Here is a 20,563-nt window from a genome sequence, read left to right as displayed (position 1 = left end):
GGTTGACCTCGTGCTTAGTTCAGCCATGAATGTGCTTAACAGACAAAAGTAGAGAAAAAACCCGAAACCCTTTTGGCTTCACCGACTTTTTTTTTCTCTTGAATATTTATTTGTTAAAAAAGCTTTTGTAAATTGTAAAAAAAAAAAAAAAAAAAAAAAAATCCGGGTTCAACCCGGAACCCGGAATCCGGGTTTGAAAAACCCGGACTCACCCGGGTTCCGGCCCGGGTTTAACCCGGATCCACCCGGTCCGGTTTCGGCCCGGATTTGAAATCCGGGTCTCAGTCCGGGTAGACCCGGATTTCCGGGTTGGAACCCGGATGAACACCCCTAGCTAGAAGGCCAACTCAATGTCAACCCATATACATGAGATTCGACCTGTTTATTATATTTTTCACTTGTCTTGTGTTTGGATATGTGCCTGTTGGATTTAGGAGGGGCCATAATAAGATACAAGCGACACGGGGCAACCCCATTTTCTCGTGTTCGCCACTTTCATAGCCAAAAATTCTCCCCGACCCCATTGTCAATGCCTGCATACCGAGGAAAATTCGTGTCATTTTCTTCAGATTCTTTGTCAATGGCATTCAGATTCCTCTCCATGAGCTCTTTAAATAGTGAAGATCTCAGGAGAAGGCCAAGTGCAGTTGGGGATGATGAATAGCTGCTAGGACTAATGGGATCTTCACTCTGGAAAACTTCCTCTTTTTGAAGAAGCGTGTTCATCTCCAATGCATCAACCGTCGAGGTATTGAAGTGAAAGATCGACTGCTCGGTCATACCCATGCTCGGAACAGGGTTAGCAGACATATTATGCTGACTCTCTATGCTTGGTTTTGGTTCTTGGGAAGCAAGAGAATTGGAACTTGGTCTTAGCCATCTGATGTATGTGCTCAGGTCGAAGTTCGTTACTGCATTAATGCCTCTGTATTCAATTGCTGCAATATCATAAGCATGAGCAGCCTCCTCTTGGGTACCTACATAAACCATCAAATGAAAAATTCTGAAGCTCTTGCACTTCAGTTCCAGTTTAGTAATGAGTTGTCCGAGACAAGTACGTGGTTATTAGACTGAATACAAGACTACTCTGTCTTATATTTTGGCAAAAAATTCCTTCTAAGTTAAGCTCAGGAAAAAAGAAGAGATTCATAGCGGACCGCCCGGTTTGGATTCACAACCCATTTCAATTCATCTCAACTCATCTCACTATTATTCACTGCTATTCATCAATTTTAACTCATAAATTTCACTATTATTCACAGTCCATCTCATTACTAATCACAATTCATCTCAACTCATCTTCGAATCCAAACGAGGTAGTTTTACTCACTGTAAGTGCCCAAGTAGAGATACTTGTTACCAAAAACCCTCCCTATCCTTGCTTCCCATCTCCCATTTTGATGGTGCCTGCAATTCGTCAAAAGGTTCATGAATTGGTTCAGTACTGTTAGCAATATATAATATTATTCATACATATTGTATGTTAGTTTACCTGGCAACTCCTCTATACTTGGATACACCTCTTGAAAACCCGCTGCTTCTCCTATAAACGAACGTATAAAAGCCAATTACTCACGTGATCTTATTGGAAATTAATAAGCTTATCGATCCAGACATGAAATTCTCAAGGTAGGAAACACTAGTAGTGTACCTACCTTCTTAACGAGGCCAAGTACTCTTCTCTTGTTACAGTTCTCATTATCTCAATTTCTCTCTCATAATCAGATACCTACAGGAATATAATACCAGACTACCCTAATTGTTCTTTTTTTTTGAAAAATAAAAATAAAAATAAAAATAAAGAGAGAGAAGGGTTTCGAAATTCATGTTGATATTTGTTACCGGAAAATTTGTAAAAGTTGATGTTCCCCAATACTTTAGGGCAGCCAAATCATAGGCTCTTGCAGCAGATTCTTCTTCATCATAAGCTCCTGATCATGAATTAGCAACGCCATAAAGGTCAGTTCCCTCTAAATTGAGTCTCTCTAACGGGCAAAAACTGTTTGAATTAGCAATGGAAGTACCCACCTAGGTACACTGCTCTATGGCGGCCGGCGATTCCAATGTGCAAAACATCAGATCAGCAAAGAAGCCGCACGTTATAAGCAATCAAGACTAGGAACATATCCACATACAAATATATAAAAGTGAACTAACAATATTAAGTGGTGCATGTAGAGATGTACGTAAGTACCTTGCTTTCCCTTCTTCCTCTGGGTTGGATTCCATGATCCCTTATCCCATAAATGAGCTTCAAAACGTCCGGTCCATCTATGCCTGATCAGACGTTGCACCCACATACAAGGATGATATCACAGGCGCGCATGCAGAGACGCGCACACATGACATTTGTATCTTAAAATCATGTACGACATTGTGATGACTAAGAATGATTAAATCAAGAATGAAAAATTAATATTTAACCTGCTGACTCCACGAAATCTTGAACTTTTCTTCACACCAGTACTGGTAGTAGTAGTAGTGGTGGTGGTGGATTCGTCAGCCACGGCCTGTGGTTGCTTTTGTTGTTGGTCCCCTAGAATATTACTGCAGCTTAGTGCAGGAGCAGATGAATTTCTTCGCCTTCTCTTCACGCACTTATTACTAGTAGCCAAAGCATCATCACGGCGCCCTTCCATATTCATGCACAAGTGATCATGGAATCCTGGCCGGCTCAAATCAGATAATTTCACATTTACCATCTCCATTTATGATTTCTTCTTGAGGTAATTGATCACAGACAACGCCGGACAAAGTTTTTTTTTATTAATTAATGCTTGATGTTGAGAATCGAAACCAAGCAGCTCTATTTATATGTCCCAGAAGTTGTCTTACTCTAAGTTCGTTTTTGTTGATACGGACGAGACAGCTTCAAGTGAGAAAGACAAAGGCTCTCGATGATTACGCTTTCATATTTGTTACAAGGTTGAAGTGTCTGCATTCAGTTTAAACTTTGTGATAAAGATATATATATATATCCAAAATTAATCTCTCTCTCTCTCTCTCTCTCTCTATATATATATGTCGTGTAAGGGTAAATGGCTAAATGTCAATGTCATTAAACGTCGGTATAATCAAAGCAATGTCTTTTGTCAACGTATATCATTATTAATTCCTAATGAAAAATGATTTATACGTAATATTTTTTACAACATTTTATATAATTATATTTTAAATGAAGGATATTTTTATATCATTTTACAAAAATACTCTCATTTTATAATATTATTATGCATGCAATGTATTGGGTGTATATGATTATTATAAGCATTTTTAATTCTCATCAATTTGTTATTTGAATGAACCTTTAATATAGAAAACCTTTCTGTTTTTATCCCCAAAAATTAACTCTTAATTAGTTTCGACTTTGTAAAATAACTTATTTTGAATTTAAATGATCTTAAAGTATATAGAATTTTAAAGGACGTTATAAGAAACACTTCTTAATATTCTTTAATTTATGACAATATTCATCAATAAAAAAAAATCTTTCGGTTTTTATATTCACAAAAGATCAGTACTATTCAGTTTCTAATTCTCAATGATTCATAAATTTAAAAGATTTTGAAAGACATGAGATTTTAAAGGTGATCAGGAACAAGAATGTTTTCAACGATTCATGGAACTAATTTCAGGAACGTATATACTCTGATCTCCAATCATCAGTACGTAATTTGTAAATTAATCCAATTACTTTTTTTGTAGATTAATTATGAACAAGATCATGAATCAAATTAATTAAGATCATCGATCAGGCTGTATTATATTTTTGGAATCCGACGTTTGACAAGACGTTACAACACATGCATGAGATCATAACTAAAGTTTGGTTTGTTTTCAGATTTTTGTTTTCTTAGAGGAGATCAGACACACCCAAATCCGTCGTTTGTGCATTAATTATCCGACAACATGTATATATAACATGTCATTTTTTCAAATTGTGGAGGACTTGAATATATTATATGCATGCCTATATATATATATATATATATATATATAGTAATCTTCGTCCAATTGAAGTGAATCATATATTTTTGACAGTACTTGTTTAATTGACAACGTACGAGTTATAAATATATATAACAATTGGAGCATCGTTAGGTTTGTGGAGACAAGATGGAGTACTCAATTGGTTTCTACCAAGGAGCTCCTAACAGCGACGTTGTTTCCAAAGAAACCGCCTCTAATTTATTAAATATAGAGAAATACTTGGACTATTATATAATATAAATATTAAATAACTAAATTTATAAACTAACGTGCCAATTATATATATAATATGATTCGGTTGTAAATAATTAATTCTTTTTATTGTAAAATACATCTGACGTATTATATTAAGGGTGCTGCTATATATGTTGATGACCGAAGGGGTTGACCGATGAATGTATTTGACTGCATTTTTCTTATATATATTAACTACGTGTATATAACGTCAGTGTGTTAAATATAGCTTGGACCCTACAAGTCTTGAGGCTTGAACTATTGTAGTCGATCGAGCGTGAGATTATCATAGACGAGTTCTACTCCGTAAAATGGGTTTTTTTCTTTGAATCAAACCTCGTATATTTCAATTAACAGAACTTGAATCAATACATGAATTTACATAATCTTTAAAAACTTGTAAAACAATAGACTCTGGACATTCCTCTACCCATATCTTCTCTTTTATCAAATTTAAAAGCATTCTTTGCTAACAAATGAGCCACTTCATTCTCTTCTCTTTAGACATGCTGCACTCTCGAAGCTCTTCTCTCATTCAAAACAGTCTTAACATCTTCTATATATAATATGGCCAACAGAGGACAGATTCCCCTCCTGATCACTATGGGACTGCTTTCACCATCACTTTAGCATCTCCTTCTAAAATTACTCTATTGAAACCAAGTGAATTACACAGCTCCATTGCATACTAGAGAGCCACAGTTTCAGCCTCCACATGATCTTGCACTGGGTTCTTTTTGTAACAGGCACATGCCATGATATCTCCTTTTTCATCTCTCAAGATTATGCCTAGTCCCAAGCTATGTTTACTAAGGGAAACATTCCAATTGGCCTTGATGAAACCTCGTATAGGTTTTATCCACCTATGATTAACTCTATCACCCCCTCTTACCTCATTTGACTCTGAAAATTCTTGATATTTCTCTTTCCTTTGAGCATCTAGAAAGTCATCAAGTATTGCCTTGGCCGTTCTTACCAAACTCTTAGGAACCTTGAATTTATCTTCAAAGATAAATGAGTATCTTCTTAGCCATATCATACGCATTAATATAGCTGCAAGTTCTAGCTCCATATCTGTGACATACCAGTTTTGGTGATAGGGTATATTAGTAATATTTCCTAGTAAACTTTTATTTTAGAATTTATATTTTTATGAGTATAGTTTTATCAGAATTTATATTTAATTTTATCTCTATATTTCTATTATAGTTGCTATTTATGATTTGTTAGAGTTTTGTTTTAATAAGGATTTTTAAAGTGTTTCAGATTACGTTCACTGCGATGTGTGTTTTGAAATTAAAGTTTAAATTTTCTAGTCTCCGAACCTCATCACTTTGTTAGCCGCTGTTTGACAAATTCAAATCACCAATCCGTAAGTTCATCCACTTTGTTTCAAATTTGAAACCCTGCCGTAGTGTGTAAATTCGAGTCCTAGTAGGAGTCTAACTCTCATTAGAAAAACCCTATCAGATAGCCTTTCTACCGTCTTTATAAATCCATCTAGAATATCTGATTCAAACACAAGAAAAAAATACAAAGAAAACTCACTTGTTTTGGAGTTCTCTTCTCTGACCCGCAGCCACCCACTTCTTCTCGCAGTAACTCCACGCCACTCAGAGACGCGGGACTCCCTTCCGGCGTCACAGACGGTGCCGACCAGCCCAGCCCTAGCTCAGCCACCTCTTTTCCGGTAAGGCCTCGACCGCCATCAGCTCTCTTTCTCTCTCGGTAGTTTTCGGGATGTTTTCGGACTAACGGTTCTTTCTCTCTCTCTGTGTCACGGCGTCGCACCACCTTTCCCAGAGACCCCATCGCGTCGCCAGTCACTCCAACCACTCAGCGCCGCCGTCGCCCTCTACCCTCTCTCGGTGAGCTCCTCCATCGCAGACTCATTCTCTCTCAACTCTCTGTTTTCCTTTTCATTGTAGCCATGTTTCGGATTCTAGAAAGAATCCGTAGGTCTTAATGGGCCATTGGGCCCTAAGCCTTGTGCGTTCGATGGGCTCATGTAGTATTGTTTTATGGGCTAGGTTTTGACCTTTTGTTAGACTATAATGATGTTTAATTGAACTTATATTTTAAATTAGACTTGATCTTATTTTATTTAATAATTGCTTTAGTGATTTATATTGAGTTTAATATTACTAGTTGAGTTTATTAAATAAATATATTTAGTTAAAGGTTCTTTTTAATAAATGTTTAAAGAATTGGAAAGATATTTTAAAGTATAATTTTTAAGTCTAATATTTGAGTTAATATTTCTTTTGTCAATTTAGTAAAGATTTTAATAAGATTTCTATGTTAAGAATTTAATGGAATTTATTAAGTTTCTTATAAGATTTAATAATTACGTTAAGAAATAAAACTAGTTTAAGAATTTAAGTTTTTGTGAATTATTTAAAATAACTCGAGTATTTCTACTAAATTATAAATTAGTATTTTAAGTAATTTAAATACTATGAATTATTGATTTTAGTGTTAAACAAATATTGGTTTGACTATGTTTTAGAATTCCGAATTTAGTTAAGTAAGATATTAGCATTTATTTTAGTTCCAAACAATTTAGTGATAGTTATTTATTGAATATAGGTCTCAAGTTACGAAGTATTATTCAAGGAGAAACGCATCGAGGTAAGTAAATTTGATCATAAATTAAGATCATCACAGTTAGCTTATATGTATGTATTATTCAAGCCAGTTCTTTGATAGCCATGATTTATGAACCGCTCATGTGCAAGCATGTCATCTAGCATAGAATACGATCATGTCATTCCGCATCATGTTTAAATTCAGAAATTATGAATTATGTATGTAATATGTCATGCATCTCATGTGTATAAGACACGTAAGCCATCTTAATTTCAAGTGTAAGATAAGTTCAGATCAGTTAATAAGATGGCCATTCAGATGCATGGTACCAATGCAGTTCAGTTTCAGGGTGGTGTGCAAGCCACGAACTCAGTCGTGGTCCACCATAGTATGCTAGAATACTATCAGCAGTTCCCCTTGCTGCAGCGGGATGTGGGGCTGGTGCACAACCTTGCACACAGGGTTAAGTGTGTTGGCCAGTCAGATAAGTAAGATAAATCAGTCAGTTAGTTCAGAAAATTCAGTCATACATAGCATAAGCATTAGCATGAACAGTCATAAATTTTAAGTTCAGCATGAAAGTTCTTATGAAAATTTTATGTTTATTACGTTTTCGTTATGATAGATTTCTTACTGAGTCATCGACTCATTTTAGTTTATTTTCATGTTTTTAATTACCCAGGTGAAGATGATGATTACGAGCATGCAGGCCAGGAGTAGAAGGAGCATTTTAGTTTTGTTCAGACTTTTAAAATAAAATGTGTCTCTTATGACGAATTTATCCAGTTATTTCTTAAATGTTTTTGGGAAGACATTTTATTAGACCTTTTTATTTCAATAAATTATTTCAGTTTATTTTTCAATTGTGAAATTAGAGAATCGCTTGCCGGGTTTATTTTTCATGAAAAAAAAATACGTGACACACCTAGCCTACGGGGAGGGGGTGTTACAATTTGGTATCAGAGACAGGTTGATTCTGTAGACTTTTCAAAAAAAAAAAAAAAAAAAAATTAGTTAAAATTACCTAGGATGCTCCTAGCCTGCTCGCGAGTAATCAAGGTTTGTTTAGGGTTGAATACTTTATAGGTTTTACTAGTTAGAACAATCAGTATAGTTTGTTTCATTGTCATTGTTTTTACGTTCTTACTAGATAATTATTATTATGACGTTTGACGTAGATCATGGCCCCCGGTACTAGAAATCACCCAACACGAGAGGGATCTTCTGGTTCTAACCAGAATGATAACCCGGACCATCTGGTCGCAGCTGCTACCCAATTCTTTCAATCTATGGTTAGCGGCCAATTTATGGCGCCTAGAGCTCCACAAGCCGGTTGTACTTTGGAGCAATTTTCTCGTCAGCATCCTCCTACGTTTGATGGCAGATTGAATTCCATGGATGCGGAAAGCTGGATCGATCGTATAGAGCAGATTTTTGAAGTGCTCTACTGCACTGATGATCAGAAGGTGAAATACGCCACGTACCACTTGACTGATATGGCAAACAAGTGGTGGAAGTCAACCCGGGCTTTGGTTCAGCTGGAACTAGGGGAAGCAGTCCCCATTACTTGGGAGCATTTAAAGAAAATCTTTTTGGACCACTTCTTTCCACAAACTCTTCAGGAGTCGAGAGCTCGCCAGTTTATGGATCTTACTCAAGGATCTATGACGGTAGCGCAGTATGCTACAACGTTCATGGAGCTTTCTCATTTTGCTATTTACTTAATTCCGGATGAGGAAAAGAAGGCTGAAAAATTTGAGCGTGGACTGGATCGTAGGATTCGAGAACGTGTCCGTACTCTCAGGATTCGGAGTTTCACAGAGCTAGTCACCCGAGCTACCATTGCTGAAGAAGACCTCCAAGAGAACATCGAGTACAACAATCAAAGGAAGCGCCAGCAACAGCAACAACCCCAAGCAGTGTCGCATAAGGACAAGAGGCCTCACATTATGAATCGTCAAGGTCAACCACCAGCAGGGCAAACTTACCCCACGTGTGCAACATGTGGGAAACGACATTTGGGAAGGTGCATGTTTGGCCAGAACGTGTGTTTCAAGTGCGGGAAGCCAAACCATCTAGCTCGGGACTGCCCAGTTAAGAAACCTGGGGAACCGGGTAGGAATGGAGGACAGAAGACGCATGCTACAGCGAGAGTTTATGCCCTTACCCCTATTGATGCTGAAGCATCAAATGATGTAGTCACAGGTACCTTTCGCTTTCCTAAATTTAGATATCTTTTTAGAACGATAAATATATTACATGATCCTGATAGCTTTAAGTTGTTATGTCATTCATATAGGTACATTATCGTTGTTTTCACGTCATGCCTCCATTTTATTCGACTCTGGTGCTACTCATTCTTTCATTTCTAATCATTATGCACATTTGGCTGAGAAGATACCTGAACCGCTAGAACCTAGTATGTCTGTTGCTACGCCCTCGGGAGATCATATTATTTGTGATTCTGTGCTAATTGGTTGTCCGATAGAGATTCAAGGGAGAATTCTACCTGCGGACTTAATCGTATTTGATATGTCCGGATTTGACGTGATTCTGGGAATGGACTGGTTATCCCAGAACCATGCCTGTGTGGATTGCTTTAATAAGAGAGTAGTTTTTAAATGCACAGATGGGGAGGAGTTTAGTTTTCAGTCTGTACGAGAAACTTCCCCTCCTCGTGTAATCTCAGCTTTGCAGGCCACCAGACTTTTGAGACAAGGGTGCATGGGATTCCTGGCGAGTTTGATTTTACCACCAGAAGATGGACTCAAGATTGAAGACATAAAAGTAGTTAGAGATTTTAAAGATGTGTTTCCTGAAGATCTTCCAGGAGTACCTCAGGATAGAGAAGTTGAGTTCGTGATTGATCTCACTCCGGGAACGGCGCCTATATCTAAGGCACCCTACCGCATGGCTCCAGTTGAGTTAAGAGAACTCAAGGATCAATTACAAGAGTTACTAGAGAAAGGTTTCATACGCCCCAGTGTTTCTCCATGGGGTGCACCTGTACTTTTCGTGAAGAAGAAGGATGGGTCTATGCGTTTATGTATTGACTACAGGGAGTTAAATAAAGTAACTATCAAGAACAGATACCCTCTACCTCGGATAGACGACTTATTTGATCAACTTCAGGGAGCCCAAGTCTTTTCTAAGATAGACTTGCGATCCGGATACCACCAGTTGAAAGTTAAAGAGACAGATGTGCAGAAGACGGCTTTTCGAACACGCTATGGACACTATGAATTTCTTGTTATGCCGTTTGGTCTAACTAATGCCCCCGCAGCTTTCATGGATCTTATGAATAGGGTATTCAAGAATTATTTGGACCAGTTTGTGATAGTTTTTATCGACGATATTCTCATTTATTCTCGGAGTAGTGCAGAGCATGAAGAACATTTGAGGATTGCCCTTCAAACACTAAGAGAAAAGAAGTTGTATGCAAAATTTAAGAAATGCGAGTTTTGGTTGCACGAGATTTCCTTTTTGGGACACGTGGTATCAGCAAAAGGAATTGCAGTGGACCCAGCAAAGGTTGAGGCAGTGGTAAAATGGGTCAAGCCTAGTAATGTCGGTGAGGTACGAAGTTTCTTAGGCCTCGCTGGTTACTATAGAAGATTTATAGAGGGCTTTTCAAGTATTGCAGCTCCGATGACAAAGTTGACAAGAAAGGATGAGAAGTTCATATGGACAGATGAGTGTGAAGACAGTTTCCAAGAATTGAAGAAAAGACTAGTGACAGCACCAGTTCTTGCAGTTCCTTCGGGAGATGGAGGATTTGTTATATACAGTGATGCTTCACTAAAAGGTTTAGGTTGTGTTTTAATGCAGAATGGGAAGGTTATTTCATACGCTTCCCGACAACTAAAGAGTTATGAGCAGAATTACCCGACCCATGATCTGGAACTTGCAGCAGTGGTTTTTGCCTTGAAGATATGGAGACATTATCTTTATGGTGAAAAGTGCGAGATTTATACTGATCATAAGAGTCTGAAATATTTCTTCACACAAAAAGAGCTGAATATGAGACAACGAAGATGGTTGGAACTTCTGAAGGACTATGACTGCAATATTAACTACCATCCTGGTAAAGCAAACGTCGTGGCAGATGCACTTAGTCGAAAGTCATCCTCTAGCACTTTGGCTACGATGTTTACCCCTCAGAAGCATTTACTACTAGACATGGAGCGAGCTGGCATTGAGGTAATCCAGGGCACTCAAGCTAAGTTGAATAGTTTGACCTTAGGTTCAACATTGATAGATCAAATTAAGGTCGCTCAAGCTAGTGATACGGAGTTGATAAGGATTAAAGGGGAAATAGCTGAAGGTAAGAGACCTGATTTTCTAGTGTCGGATGATGGCACTTTGAGATTTAGAGGAAGATTATGTGTACCCAATGATAGAGTAATCAAAGATTTGATCTTGAGAGAAGCTCATCGTTCACTCTACACAGTTCATCCGGGGAGCACCAAGATGTATCGGGATCTGAAACAACACTTTTGGTGGTGTGGGATGAAGCGTGAGATAGTGGCATATGTAGCTCAGTGTCTGACATGTCAACAAGTCAAGGCAGAGCATCAGAGACCCTCAGGTACACTGCAGCCACTCCCTATACCAGTGTGGACTTGGGATGAGATTGGGATGGACTTTGTTTCAGGGTTTCCGAAAGCATTAGGAGGTCAAGATGCAGCATGGGTGATTGTTGATCGACTATCAAAATCAGCCCATTTTATTCCCATTCAGATGACGTACTCTGTGGATAGATTGGCAGAATTGTACGTTAGAGAGATTGTCAGATTGCATGGGATACCGTCTAAGATAATCTCTGACAGAGATACCCGTTTCACTTCGGCTTTCTGGAGGAAGGTACAGAAGGAGTTGGGAACTCATTTGACCTACAGCACGGCATTTCATCCTCAGACAGATGGTCAATCAGAGAGGACGATTCAGATCCTAGAAGATATGCTTAGAGCGTGTGTGATGGAATTTAAGGGTAGTTGGATTAAGTATCTACCCCTTATTGAGTTCGCTTATAATAACAGTTATCAGGAAAGTATTCAGGCAGCACCGTATGAAGTTCTTTATGGGCGTAAGTGTAGGTCACCACTCTACTGGGATGAAGTAGGAGAGAGAAGGATTTTGGGACAAGAGATTATTCAAGACATGTGTGAGAAAATATCAATTATTAGAAAGAAGCTCGCCACAGCTCAAGAGCGACAGAAGAAGTATGCCAACCAGAGACGGCGTGAGTTAGAGTTTAGTATAGAAGATAAAGTATTCTTGAAGGTGTCACCGATGAAAGGGGTAATGCGTTTTGGTAAAAAGGGGAAGCTAAGCCCGAGGTTCATAGGTCCCTTTGAGATCTTAGAAAGAATAGGTGCTGCAGCCTACAGACTAGCACTTCCACCTCACTTATCGACAGTGCATAACGTGTTTCATGTCTCTATGCTAAGGAAGTATGTCCCAGATCCTGCACATGTTTTGGAGTTTGAGCCACTTCAGATTCGAGACGACCTCAGCTATGAAGAAGTTCCAGTGAGAATATTAGCACAGAAGGCCCAAGTGCTACGACGCAGAACCATTCCAATGGTTAAAGTACTTTGGAGTCACCACAACGAGAGAGAAGCCACTTGGGAACACGAAGAAGACATGAGAGAAAAGTACCCCGACTTATTTAAATCAAGGTACGTTCCATCTCGGGGACGAGATTTTCTTTTAGGGGGGGAGAATTGTGACATACCAGTTTTGGTGATAGGGTATATTAGTAATATTTCCTAGTAAACTTTTATTTTAGAATTTATATTTTTATGAGTATAGTTTTATCAGAATTTATATTTAATTTTATCTCTATATTTCTATTATAGTTGCTATTTATGATTTGTTAGAGTTTTGTTTTAATAAGGATTTTTAAAGTGTTTCAGATTACGTTCACTGCGATGTGTGTTTTGAAATTAAAGTTTAAATTTTCTAGTCTCCGAACCTCATCACTTTGTTAGCCGCTGTTTGACAAATTCAAATCACCAATCCGTAAGTTCATCCACTTTGTTTCAAATTTGAAACCCTGCCGTAGTGTGTAAATTCGAGTCCTAGTAGGAGTCTAACTCTCATTAGAAAAACCCTATCAGATAGCCTTTCTACCGTCTTTATAAATCCATCTAGAATATCTGATTCAAACACAAGAAAAAAATACAAAGAAAACTCACTTGTTTTGGAGTTCTCTTCTCTGACCCGCAGCCACCCACTTCTTCTCGCAGTAACTCCACGCCACTCAGAGACGCGGGACTCCCTTCCGGCGTCACAGACGGTGCCGACCAGCCCAGCCCTAGCTCAGCCACCTCTTTTCCGGTAAGGCCTCGACCGCCATCAGCTCTCTTTCTCTCTCGGTAGTTTTCGGGATGTTTTCGGACTAACGGTTCTTTCTCTCTCTCTGTGTCACGGCGTCGCACCACCTTTCCCAGAGACCCCATCGCGTCGCCAGTCACTCCAACCACTCAGCGCCGCCGTCGCCCTCTACCCTCTCTCGGTGAGCTCCTCCATCGCAGACTCATTCTCTCTCAACTCTCTGTTTTCCTTTTCATTGTAGCCATGTTTCGGATTCTAGAAAGAATCCGTAGGTCTTAATGGGCCATTGGGCCCTAAGCCTTGTGCGTTCGATGGGCTCATGTAGTATTGTTTTATGGGCCAGGTTTTGACCTTTTGTTAGACTATAATGATGTTTAATTGAACTTATATTTTAAATTAGACTTGATCTTATTTTATTTAATAATTGCTTTAGTGATTTATATTGAGTTTAATATTACTAGTTGAGTTTATTAAATAAATATATTTAGTTAAAGGTTCTTTTTAATAAATGTTTAAAGAATTGGAAAGATGTTTTAAAGTATAATTTTTAAGTCTAATATTTGAGTTAATATTTCTTTTGTCAATTTAGTAAAGATTTTAATAAGATTTCTATGTTAAGAATTTAATGGAATTTATTAAGTTTCTTATAAGATTTAATAATTACGTTAAGAAATGAAACTAGTTTAAGAATTTAAGTTTTTGTGAATTATTTAAAATAACTCGAGTATTTCTACTAAATTATAAATTAGTATTTTAAGTAATTTAAATACTATGAATTATTGATTTTAGTGTTAAACAAATATTGGTTTGACTATGTTTTAGAATTCCGAATTTAGTTAAGTAAGATATTAGCATTTATTTTAGTTCCAAACAATTTAGTGATAGTTATTTATTGAATATAGGTCTCAAGTTACGAAGTATTATTCAAGGAGAAACACATCGAGGTAAGTAAATTTGATCATAAATTAAGATCATCACAGTTAGCTTATATGTATGTATTATTCAAGCCAGTTCTTTGATAGCCATGATTTATGAACCGCTCATGTGCAAGCATGTCATCTAGCATAGAATACGATCATGTCATTCCGCATCATGTTTAAATTCAGAAATTATGAATTATGTATGTAATATGTCATGCATCTCATGTGTATAAGACACGTAAGCCATCTTAATTTCAAGTGTAAGATAAGTTCAGATCAGTTAATAAGATGGCCATTCAGATGCATGGTACCAATGCAGTTCAGTTTCAGGGTGGTGTGCAAGCCACGAACTCAGTCGTGGTCCACCATAGTATGCTAGAATACTATCAGCAGTTCCCCTTGCTGCAGCGGGATGTGGGGCTGGTGCACAACCTTGCACACAGGGTTAAGTGTGTTGGCCAGTCAGATAAGTAAGATAAATCAGTCAGTTAGTTCAGAAAATTCAGTCATACATAGCATAAGCATTAGCATGAACAGTCATAAATTTTAAGTTCAGCATGAGAGTTCTTATGAAAATTTTATGTTTATTACGTTTTCGTTATGATAGATTTCTTACTGAGTCATCGACTCATTTTAGTTTATTTTCATGTTTTTAAATACCCAGGTGAAGATGATGATTACGAGCATGCAGGCCAGGAGTAGAAGGAGCATTTTAGTTTTGTTCAGACTTTTAAAATAAAATGTGTCTCTTATGACGAATTTATCCAGTTATTTCTTAAATGTTTTTGGGAAGACATTTTATTAGACCTTTTTATTTCAATAAATTATTTCAGTTTATTTTTCAATTGTGAAATTAGAGAATCGCTTGCCGGGTTTATTTTTCATGAAAAAAAAATACGTGACACACCTAGCCTACGGGGAGGGGGTGTTACAACATCAGACAATCTGTCCATGAACTTGTCCCATAACAGTAGGAAGTTATCTTCTGCATTGGACCATTTTTTAGTAGCTCTAAAGGACACTGCCCATACATCTCTTGCTGCTAGGCATTGCCATACCACATGCATAGCTGTCTTTTCCTCTTGACCACAAACTGGACATATTGCAGTTTCCACCAATTTTCTCTTCCACAGGTTCTTCTTTGTAGCTAATAGGTCATTCCCCAATTTCCATAGGAAAGCTTTGATTCCTCCTAGAGGTTCTATTTCTTGTCCTTTTCACATACTCTAGAGGTTTTACCTTTAAGAGCTCTTTTTCTGCCTTGCTCTACAAAGTATGCACTCCTCACAGTAAAAGATCCCTTATTAGAAGGCCACCAAATCATTTTGTCATCTGAGCCTAACTTAATCAAACAGATTCTACAAATTAGATCTACTTCCTCCTTTATGAAGACTTCCCTCACCAATTCCTCATTCCACCCATTTCCATCGTAATTCAATAAGTCACAGACCCATGCATTGCTGTCAAGAATCTTAACAGGAGATTGAATACTGAATGATGATGGAGAATTAAGCCACTTGTGATCCCACACATGGATGCTCTTCCCATTCCCATCTCTCCACCTCAGCCCCTCTTTAAGCAAGTTCAAAGAACCCCAAATACTTCTCCAAACTAAAGAGGGATTATAACCCAAACTAGCATCCAACATGTGTTTTGCTTTAAAATATTTCTCTCTAAATATAGTAGCTGCCAAAGAATTAGGAAACTGCAGAAACCTCCATGCTTGTTTGCCCAATAAAGTTGTATTAAAGCTTTCAATATCCCTAAATCCCATACTTCCTTTTAATTTCTGAATCCCCATATTTTCCCAACTCTGCCATTGAATCTTCTTTTCCCCAGCTGCATTGCCCCACCAAAACCTAGACAACATGTTATTCTCTTTACACAGGTTCTTAGGCAATTTAAAAACACTCATCATATAGGTAGGTACTGCTTGCAACACAGCTTTGATTAACACTTCTCTACCAGCAAGTGACAAATACTTGTTCTTCCAATAATTAATTTTCTGCCATATCCTATTTTTTATACTTTTAAAAGAGTTATATTTGGATCTTCCAATCATAAAGGGTAAACCAATGTATTTTTCATAGCATCCACAAGACATAGATCCCCCTTCCTTCAAAATTAAAGCCCTGTCCTCAGCCTTGGTATTTGAGCTAAAGAAAACAAATGTTTTTTCCTTGTTCAGAAACTGACCCAAGGCCCTCTCATAGACCTTTAGTAGTTCCATTAGCTTCTGCCATTCCTCATCTTTTGCCCTACCAAATAGGACACAATCATCTGCAAAAAACAAATGATTTATCCTAGCTTTTGCTATAGTCACACTTCTTGTAAGGCCACTTGCATCAGAATAATTAAGCAAATAGATCAATTCTTCTGCGCATACTAAGAACAGATAAGGGGAGATGAGATCCCTTTGTCTCAAGCCCCTCTTTGGAATAATTCTCCTCCCTGGCTTACCAATTAAGACTGAGTAGCTCACTACTGACACACATTCCATGATAAGATTTATCCATTTTTCACAAAACCCAAGCTGTTTCATAACAACCTCTAGGTAACCCCATTCGATCCTATCATATGCTTTAGACATGTCTAACTTGATAGCCATAGATCCAACCTTGCCTTTTAATCTAGTCTTCATAGCATGGAGGGCCTTATAGGCCACCATAATGTTATCAGCAATCAGCCTTCCTGAAATGAATGCACTCTGTGTTGAGAAAATAACCACTGCTAACACCGTCTTAAATCTGTTAGCCAAGACTTTAGAAGTAATTTTATAGTTCACATTGCACATAGACTGATAGGTCTGTATTTACTAACCACAGCTGGATTTTTAACTTTAGGAATAAGGGCTATATATTTGTAGTTTGTCATTCTATCTATCCTTCCTCCATTTAAGAGCTTCAAGACAGCTTCACACACCTTATCACTCACAATATTCCAATGATTCTGATAGAAACAAGCCCGTAAACCATCTGGTCCAAGAGATTTTAGTGGGGCCATTTGTTTGATTGTTAATTCAATTTTAGCTCTACTGAATTCTTTTGATAAGCTTTCATTCATCTCCTCAGTCACCCTTGGCTTCATTACCCTTAAGCAATCATTTAACTCCTCTTGAGATGGTTCTGTAGAAAGGAACAACTTCTCAAAATAACCATTAAAGGCTTATTCTATATCCTTCCTACTGGTCAGCTTGCATCTTTGTTCATTGTAGATCTGAAAAATCCTATTTTTCCTCCTCCTCTCATTGGCACAAGCATGAAAATATTTAGTGTTTCTATCTCTATGTTTGTATCAATGCCTTTTAGCCATTTGTCTCCACTTCAAACCCTCCTGCTCAAGCAAACTATCCAACTCTTTTTGAATTTTTCTGATCTCAGTAATATTATGGCTCCCTTCATCCACCTGTAGAAACTTTAAAGCCTCAGATTTTTCATTGATCTCTTTCACCTTATTCCTCCATAGGCTTCTGCTCCACCTCTTCAAAGACTCTATACACTCATCAATTGACCTCTTTAGTTTCTCAAAAGGTCCTCTTCCAAAGTTTGCTTGCTTCCAGCCCTCCCTCACCATTTGCTCACAATCTATTTCTGTAGCCCACCATGCCTCATACCTAAAGTTTCTGCCACCATATATTTCAGTCCCATCTGTTTGTGAGCATCTCAATAGTACATGTCTATGATCAGAGCTTCTGGAAACTAAAGTCTCCACATTAATTTCCCAATGAGCCTTAATCTAATCTTTGTTAGCAACCACTCTATCCAGCCTTTCTTTTGTAAAAGTGTCATCCCTATGCCTATTACTCCAAGTGAATTTGTCTCCTTTCCACCCTAGATCAGATAACCCTCCACCCTTCAATGCATTCCTAAAGTTGTTCATCAAATTATCTCCTCTCAGCCTTTCCCTTTCTTTTCATCATTGGTGAGTATTAATTAAAGTCACGAATGACACACCATCCATTATTACAAGCAGACTTGAGAGAAGTTAACAAATCCCAAGCCTCTTGCCTTTTGCTAGTCTCGGGTTGCCCATAAAACCCCGTTAAGAGCCATTTCCCCTCCTTCATTGTCACATACCCACACGTTTATGTCTCTTTGTGTAAAGTTCAGTATCTACACCATTCCCTCCTCTTTCCAAAACAGCACTAAATCACCCTTTCTTCCATTCAATTTCACCCCAAAACAGCTTGCCATTCTTAGCGTCTTTAAGCCATCCAGCCTGTTTGTCCTCAGTTTGGTTTCCATCACTAACACCACACTAGGCAACTTTTCCTCCATTAAACAACAGAGGTCTTGAACTGTCAGAGGGTTGCCAATCTCTCGACAATTCCAACTTAGTATTTTCATAATGCTTGGCAGGGTTGTTTAACAACCTCTGCCAATCCTTCTTGTAGCTCTCCTTCCCCTTCTTTAGACAATTTTTGCTTCTTTTTTCCCATCCCCCCTTTATGCCACACAACTCTCCCTCACAAGGCCTTTTAGTTGCTGCAAAATGGCTCAAACTCCCACTCCTATTGCCCACAGCTCGAGCCTTTCTTCTCCAAGATTTTCCTTTTTTGAACATATCTTTAATACCTCATCCTTCTCCACCCTCACCTTTTCTATTGAAACTATCTCATTAATATGAGTTTCCTTCACAACCTCCTTTACTCTCATCTCTTCTTTTGAACCTACCTCAGTACCTTGTGTCTCCTTCACAACCTCCTCAGACCTCATAACCCCATTAGTGTCCTTGAGATCACTGTCACCCCTGGATCCCTCAGCCCCTTCACTCAAATTCTTTTCAGCCCTTTCAGTAGCATTACTCCCCACCTGTATCATCCTCTTTTCTTCTCTTAATTCCTCCATTATAGCTCGACTCCATCTCTTCCCTTACCTCCACCCTCCAATACCCAATTCTTCTGTTAACTCCATTGTAGTCATAACTACTCTTCCTCCTCCCTATTGAGGTAACTCTCAACCCAGCCCCTAACTGCTCCTCCTTTTCATTACTCCCTCCACTCAAGTCTTTTCTCTCACTACAACCCTTAGAATCATGAATGATTCTACCACATGAGATTCAAAGAAATAGTAGTTTTTCATACCTGAATGGGATCCACAAGCTATTGCCCTGAGCTGAGATAGTTCTTCCCCTCTCCAGAGGCTTTGTTAGGTCCATTCCTATAAGAACCCTTAGATAGTTGGGCATGTTCTTGTCATCTGTTTTTATTGACAAACAAAGGAAAATCATATGTGCATGAAAGGGACACATTTATTTTGATATAGTGCGGTAGTTCTATATTCAAATGTGGGAAATACCTAACTCTGAGGATAGTCACATCATATCTATACGTGGAGTGCAGATAGGGTCTCCACAGACACCATTACCAAGCTCCTATAGAACCCTCAAGTAGCTGAGGCATCGGCCACCATGGAGGCTGATAAGATGCAAGCCAGACGCTGGGGTCATCTACAAGATGCAGGATGCTGGGGTCATCATTATACGTAAATGCTACCCCGTCGTCTGACAATGATGACTCTGTGGGTGATGCTGATAACTATGATGAGGACTTTTGAGCTCTCATAGGGGATACCACATGCCATTCGAGTCGAGTAATTCATTCATTAATTAGAACACCTTCCATTTTTTGGATGCTGCTAACTCATAGTTATAACAACAAACATATACCCAGTGGAACATAAGGCCACTTGTCTCTACCGGCAATCTACCATTTGCATGGGGTACCTACTTATTAGCTGCTTGCTATTGTAGCGAGGGGTGGCCTCACATGCCTAGAGTAGTTGATTGAGCAGATATGCCCAATCAGCATATATGTTTGTCAGGAAAATGTGGTTCCAAATTAGGATGTTGCGTGCACCACCGACCCAAACTAACCCCAATGTTGATAACCCCGTACTAGCTAGGGAGGGTCCAGTCGAAGCCACAGGGTAGACGTGAATTGCTTGGGTTGATTACATGATCGATGTTAGAAATCGTACAAGCATTGAAAAATAGATAGACTTTTCGGACATCTTTAGAGGACCATATATCCATTAATCTTCTCGGTCATTTAGACGTCCTAAACATAAAGGTCATTTAGGTCCACCTCACAACTTCATGATCAGTTAGGCAGCATTAGCAACACCTTTTGAGTTGTGCACTCCTTTTGATGATTTTTGGGTACTTTTTTTCCCATCATTGTATACTCTGCTCTATATATAATGTAATGAAAAAATTAGTTATGTTAATTGGTTCTCTCTCTAATGCCAGTGTTTATTTTTCTTTTAAGAGTATTTCTATTTTCTAATTTTTTATTATATATTAATGTTCACATATAATAAAAATACATTCAGTTTTTTTTGGTTTATGTTTGAAATTAGTAATAGGACTACACGTTCGCATATACATGCATTGACTAAAGTGTCCCAAAAAGTTTAATTCGAATGCCAAATATAATTAATGTTCGAACGTTTGTTTTAACCAAAAAAAAAAAAAAAATCAAGTTTTAGAGA

General features: G+C 38.1%; 2 protein-coding genes across 2 annotated transcripts; one reads left to right on the top strand and one right to left on the bottom strand.

The window, feature by feature from the left end:
• Nucleotides 1-495: 495 nt before the first annotated feature.
• Nucleotides 496-2,708, bottom strand: LOC108989794 (AP2-like ethylene-responsive transcription factor At1g16060). Its single transcript, XM_018963533.1, has 7 exons — nucleotides 2,425-2,708; nucleotides 2,195-2,277; nucleotides 1,843-1,931; nucleotides 1,656-1,729; nucleotides 1,493-1,543; nucleotides 1,331-1,407; nucleotides 496-977 (listed from the first exon to the last, which is right to left on the bottom strand). Exons 1-7 carry the CDS (start codon nucleotides 2,706-2,708, stop codon nucleotides 496-498), a joined length of 1,140 nt encoding a protein of 379 aa, XP_018819078.1.
• Nucleotides 2,709-3,046: 338 nt separating this feature from the next.
• LOC109021428 lies at nucleotides 3,047-8,381 on the top strand. The gene is made up of 5 exons (XM_035686221.1): nucleotides 3,047-3,097; nucleotides 5,750-5,914; nucleotides 6,028-6,092; nucleotides 6,814-6,855; nucleotides 7,992-8,381. The coding sequence occupies exons 1-5, from the start codon at nucleotides 3,047-3,049 to the stop codon at nucleotides 8,200-8,202; spliced, it is 534 nt and encodes a 177-aa protein (XP_035542114.1). The 3' UTR covers nucleotides 8,203-8,381.
• Nucleotides 8,382-20,563: the final 12,182 nt, after the last annotated feature.

The sequence above is a fragment of the Juglans regia genome, chromosome 16, assembly GCF_001411555.2.
Source record: "Juglans regia cultivar Chandler chromosome 16, Walnut 2.0, whole genome shotgun sequence".
Taxonomy (NCBI): domain Eukaryota; kingdom Viridiplantae; phylum Streptophyta; class Magnoliopsida; order Fagales; family Juglandaceae; genus Juglans; species Juglans regia.
This window is presented reverse-complemented; position numbering and strand designations above follow the sequence as displayed.

What these genes read in the sequence shown, in the direction of transcription:
- LOC108989794 (XM_018963533.1), bottom strand. Translation starts at nt 2,708, where the DNA reads ATGGAGATGGTAAATGTGAAATTATCTGATTTGAGCCGGCCAGGATTC. An exon ending in GAGGAAGAAGGGAAAGCAAG is followed by an intron (nt 1,932 to 2,194) that starts GTACTTACGTAC and finishes ATTCATGATCAG; the next exon opens with GAGCTTATGATGAAGAAGAA. An exon ending in CAACTTTTACAAATTTTCCG is followed by an intron (nt 1,730 to 1,842) that starts GTAACAAATATC and finishes ATATTCCTGTAG; the next exon opens with GTATCTGATTATGAGAGAGA.
- LOC109021428 (XM_035686221.1), top strand. Translation starts at nt 3,047, where the DNA reads ATGTCAATGTCATTAAACGTCGGTATAATCAAAGCAATGTCTTTTGTC. An exon ending in GCTCAGCCACCTCTTTTCCG is followed by an intron (nt 5,915 to 6,027) that starts GTAAGGCCTCGA and finishes CACCTTTCCCAG; the next exon opens with AGACCCCATCGCGTCGCCAG. An exon ending in TCAAGGAGAAACGCATCGAG is followed by an intron (nt 6,856 to 7,991) that starts GTAAGTAAATTT and finishes CGTTTGACGTAG; the next exon opens with ATCATGGCCCCCGGTACTAG.